The 5,132-nt window shown below is 35.2% G+C and overlaps 1 protein-coding gene across 1 annotated transcript in view; it reads right to left on the reverse strand.

Moving 5' to 3' along the window:
• Nucleotides 1-4,819, reverse strand: part of LOC117115099 — a 6,922-nt gene extending 2,103 nt beyond the window's left edge. Inside the window, exons 1-3 of the mRNA XM_033258766.1 lie at nt 4,588-4,819; nt 2,734-2,847; nt 1,087-1,419 (exon numbers count right to left, since the gene is read on the reverse strand). Of these exons, the coding sequence (XP_033114657.1) occupies nt 1,087-1,419; nt 2,734-2,847; nt 4,588-4,819 (679 nt within the window). The remainder of the gene's footprint in view (nt 1-1,086; nt 1,420-2,733; nt 2,848-4,587) is intronic.
• Nucleotides 4,820-5,132: the final 313 nt, after the last annotated feature.

Below are 5,132 nucleotides of genomic sequence, written 5' to 3' on the forward strand. Positions count from 1 at the left end.
ATATATAAATCAAGATAGCCGTTAACACTGTTAAATATATATATAAAAATCATCAAAGAAAGGTAAATACAGTGTTCGAATAAAGGACATAATAATACATCGTGTAGCATAGCTCTAAACAAATGTAGTCCTGTAAATAAATGAATAAAGAAATTGTGTAATAAAATGCCTCTGGCGGGCCTCGAACCTGCGACCTCTCGCTGTCAAGGCGAGCGTTATAACCATTAGACCACGGAGGCTTCATGGTTGAACAGATTCAAATACCATCAGATACACTCCATTACACAATAGGTACGGCTAGAAAAAAATAGCTGCATATAATATAAATCAAGATAGCCGTTAACACTGTTAAATTATATATATATTTAAAGAACTGTATTGTGAAAATTTTGTTTAAAATTATTTATACAATATATGAGGATAGTAATAATATAAAAAGCTCTTAACATGACTGAGATGGTAAAATTAATCTGGCTTCAGCAATCATCAATTTTTTATAATTAATTCGGTCTCCATCATAAATTAAGAATACCTGGTGTATTTATTGTCTGTGTAAATTGTCAACAAAACATAAGAAATCGCGGAACTAGAGTGCATTTCCCTTATATTTCAAAATTGTTTATAAGTACACAATGCTTATCAACACTTTGTTAATTAAGGATGCAAGATGACGTTGTGTATAAACAATTGGTAAACTTAACATTTACTCGTAAATTGCTAAGTACAAAAACATTGGCTAACATTTCCAAATTATTATTTTTGTACTTTTTGAAAAGCGTGCACACCTTCAACCCCCTCCCCCAAGGTACGTTTTGTACGCTCGTGAAAATAATGGATGACCCCATAGTACTTCATTTTTTATTTAGATCTTCAGAAGTCAATCAACAATGGATTCTGTATGTCTAAATGCTGGAGCTTTCAGGCTTCTGTCTTTGGACCTCGACCCTGGCTGCCTGCTCTTGGAACCCACTGGTGCCATTGGATGTGTTATTGTGGTTTTTTTTCATCCTCATTTTAAATGCTCCTAAGGCATTTATTGGGGTTTTTGTATTTTTACAAATAAAAAAAATTTGGACATGTACTTACTATGTTCTTCCATAGTATCATTTATCAGGAACGTATAAGATTCTGGATTGATATGCTCAAAATTGTCCAAATGATGGACAAGTTTTCCTACCGTAGCCTCCTTTCCCAATTTAGCTTTCCAAGCATGAAGCATATCATTCATTGCATCTGTGACATTGGATTGGTTATTTTTTTCAAATACATAAATGTCTTCATTGCTAAATCCAAGTTTACGGCCAAATGCTTTCCAGTTATTTCCTAGATACTTCTCCAGCTCTTGGAATTCTAGGTCTGTTACAACACGATCTGGAGATGTAGGTTTTGAATTTCTTGGCTTGAATAATTGCGTCGATTCTGTTTAAGAAAAAAATGTTTACACCTCAGTACTTCTTTTAAGTATAGATATTTTGCAAGATGATAGTTTTAAAATCAGTACCTAATGTTGTAGGTACACTGCAACCCTTCCCCCCCCCCACTACCAAAAAAAAAAGTATAATTAAATTATTTATACAATATAAAGATAGTAATATGAAAAGCTCTTCAAGAAATCTTCCTTAACAGGACTGAGATGGGTATCATTAATTTGGCTTCAGCAATCATCAGTTAAATTAATTTAGTCTCCATCATAAATTAAGAATACCTGGTGAAATTAAGAATACCTAAGTGAAGGATCTTCCTCAGGTCGATGAATCAGTGGAGCATCAACTTCAGTGTCTACAGAGTTTGTAATATAGAAATATAACTTCTATATATAAGTGCTGTATTGTGAAAATGTTGATGTCAAGCAATTATAAAATTACTTATACAATATATGAGGATAGTAATAATATGAAAAGCTCTTCAAGAAGTCATCCTTAACAGGACTAAGATGGGTATAATTAATCTAGCTTCAGCAATCATCAATTTTTTGTAATTTGGTCTCCATCATAGATTAAAGCCCCATTCCCGGCAAAATTTCAGTTTTTAAGAAAAATCTAATTTTTGTATAATGTTATAAAGATTTATAAATATAATACGGAATTGCTAGTTTAACTGAATTTAGACATTCCTAAGAATGAAAAAAATGTGAAATAAGACTGAAATTTGATTTCTTGTGTTCCACACAAAAAATAAATGCGGATGAATTTTTCATGTTGATTTTGCGATAGGTCGTGAGAAGAATATCGTAGGCGCCGAAAACATTAGCCTATCCAACGCTGCTAGGCTAGGCCTAGCCTTACCTCGATTAAGGTTCTGTTATCACACATAAAAACGGCCGACATGATATTTTCCGTTGCTAGTATTGACACTTGTGAATATAATTTTTCATAGGAATTATTTAAAATTTGTTAAAAAACTGATTCTGACTGAGATTTTGAAACTCAACCCCCTCCCCCAGGGTACGTTTTGTACGCTCGTGAAAATAATGGATGACCCCTAAGTACTTCATTTTTTATTTAGATCTTCAGAAGTCAATCAACAATGGCTTCTGGATGTCTAAATGCTGGAGCTTTCAGGCTTCTGTCTTTGGACCTTACAATGGCTGTCTGCTCTTGGAACCCACTGGCACCATTGGATGTGTTATTGTGGTTTTTTTTTCATCCTCATTTTAAATGCTCTTTTAATAAGGCATTTACTTGGGTTTTGAATTTTTACAAAAAAAACCCAAAAATGTGAACATCTACTTACTGTATTTTGAACCACCAGCTAATTGAGCAGTTAAACCTTCAAGTCCTTTGATAAGATCATCCCTAAGTGGATCTTCCTCAGGTCGATGAATCGGTGGAGCATCAACTTCAGTGTCTACAGATTATGTATAATAGAAATATAACTTCTATTACAGTAACTAACTTTCTCATTTTAAGCTTAGTTGGAAAATAGTGTATTTTTATGCAATCAGTGCAACAATTTTTAGATAATGAGGTATATTTCTGTTTATGAAAGCCAACATCAGTGGTGCGCCCCATTTCCCAACAGCTGATCCATTCCCTGACAGAGATCATGCCCACATCAGCCTCATCAGGGTTGGGGCAGAGGCAAAACAAAAATTAGATTATAATGTGTACCTTTAGAAGCCTTAAAATGGCATCCTCAACAGACACCCTGTCTCTGGCTTAGAACATATATTTTTCATTAATTTTTTCCCAACAGAATTTACCATGCTCACCCGTCTAACATTATACATTGTCCTTAAAATGAGTCGCCTTAATGGGTTTGCACATCTAGACTTTGTGCTTCACAATAAGTCTTTCATGTATGAAAGTTTTGTGAAGACAGTCTAAGCAAGGAGGTATTACGTTTATTTACCTCCTTGGCCTAAGTCATGTGGGCTGGCCACGACTTCAAAATGATCAAGACTAGACTAAATCCGATTTATGTGTAACAAGGTGTTTTGCTACAGCCCTTAATTATTATATGTATTGTGTTACAGTGGCAGATTTAAAGGGTGAATAGGGTGGCTAGCTACACCCTCCATTAAAAAAAAAAGTCCCAAAATTGTAGCGCTCTAAAGTTCGGGAAAAGGTAGGCTTTCTTTTTTATTGTCAACATTCCTTTTTCTCACATGTAAAAAGTCAAACAGAATAATTCTTGACATTAACAATGAATAGAAAGGGAAAGCATGGCACCCACAGGTAAACATGAAGTACAGGATTTTGTTAAAAGAAAACTAAAGTGGGAATTACTCTTATTCCATTTTGTCAGAAATCATTATAGTATTGGTAGTGTACACCATTGATTATATATGCATTCAGAACGACTGCTAAAGTTAATAATTAAATTTTAAAATTTAAAAGTCCTGTTTTACATCATCAGCGTACATCAATTTTTTGTTTTCCTAATAACTGTTGATATAATTAAAGGGTTGCTAACTGATACATTTAAGGTAAAAATAGCATTTCATCCTCTGTTGGAAAACCTATTTGCAAGATATTGTAATTTATTTATTTATTCTGCCTTTAACGTGACAACACTTTCAGTGACGCAGCACTGATCTCACTAGTGGATCACATGAACAAAAAAAGTAGAACAAAAACAAACATAAAAAAAATATACAGAAACTGAACTAAAATAAAAAAGAACCAATTCAAATGAATTAAAAAGAAGGCAAGAGAACAGAGGGTGGTCAGAAAGATATAATTAGTTTTCTGTTTAGATCAAAGTTTTTAAATTTTTAAGTTGGAGATCATTTAATTCTATTTTAATTTTGTTTGGAAGTTTGTTCCAAGCCTTAGTTGCACGGTATAAGAATGTTTCTTAATGAAAACGATCCCTGGGTTAATAATGGAGCAGTAAAAAATGGGAACAAAAAGTGGGATGGGAGGTGCAGTTTTTAGGAAGAGGGCTGGAAGGAAGAGGGTGTTTACTGTAAGTATGAGATTGTTTTGGTGTTATGTACGGTACCACACAAAAATTGGACAACACAAAGAGGCTAGTTAGGGCAGCCTAGTTGGTTAACTTTGAGAAAACAGGCTTGATTCAGGGTGACCCTGGCAGAGAACTGTCAGTGAAGCGAGGGAATCAGGATAGCCTGTGTTATCATACGAGCAATCTGGTTAACAAAATTGCGTCTAGACCCATGTCGACAGCTTCTCGAGAAGGGACCATCAGGAAGAGCATACAAAGAGGCAGCATGGGCTAGAGAAACTGTGGCACCAGACACAATCTCACAGGAACTGTACAGGCTGCCAGAATTAGAGGTACGGATAACGACAGAGGAAGAGATGTTGCTCGCAGATACGCCATTGGTGGAGATGTCAAAGCGAACCACAAGCATTGGCAAACAACTTCGCACAACCCACCACTATCACATGAGGGGGATTCGACTAAGGAAGAGGTACCAGAGAGGGTAATTAGAACAGTGATCACTGGGATGATGAAGAAGGAAAGAAACGCAGAATAGTTCGGGAAGAGAAAATCACCATGCAATTAGCGATGGGAAACTGGTGAGCGAAGTGGTGGCGGCGAAGTTCTATGAATAGGAATAGACACATGACAGATTAAATGCATTTTAGGCCTTACATTAGGTTTATGTTCTGTTATACAGCCCAAACAAGTTATTTTACCAGCCTTTCTTTGATGATTTATAT

The sequence above is a fragment of the Anneissia japonica genome, unplaced genomic scaffold (assembly GCF_011630105.1).
Source record: "Anneissia japonica isolate Jap-2015-1 unplaced genomic scaffold, ASM1163010v1 scaffold24_len2511860_cov200, whole genome shotgun sequence".
NCBI classification, from domain to species: domain Eukaryota; kingdom Metazoa; phylum Echinodermata; class Crinoidea; order Comatulida; family Comatulidae; genus Anneissia; species Anneissia japonica.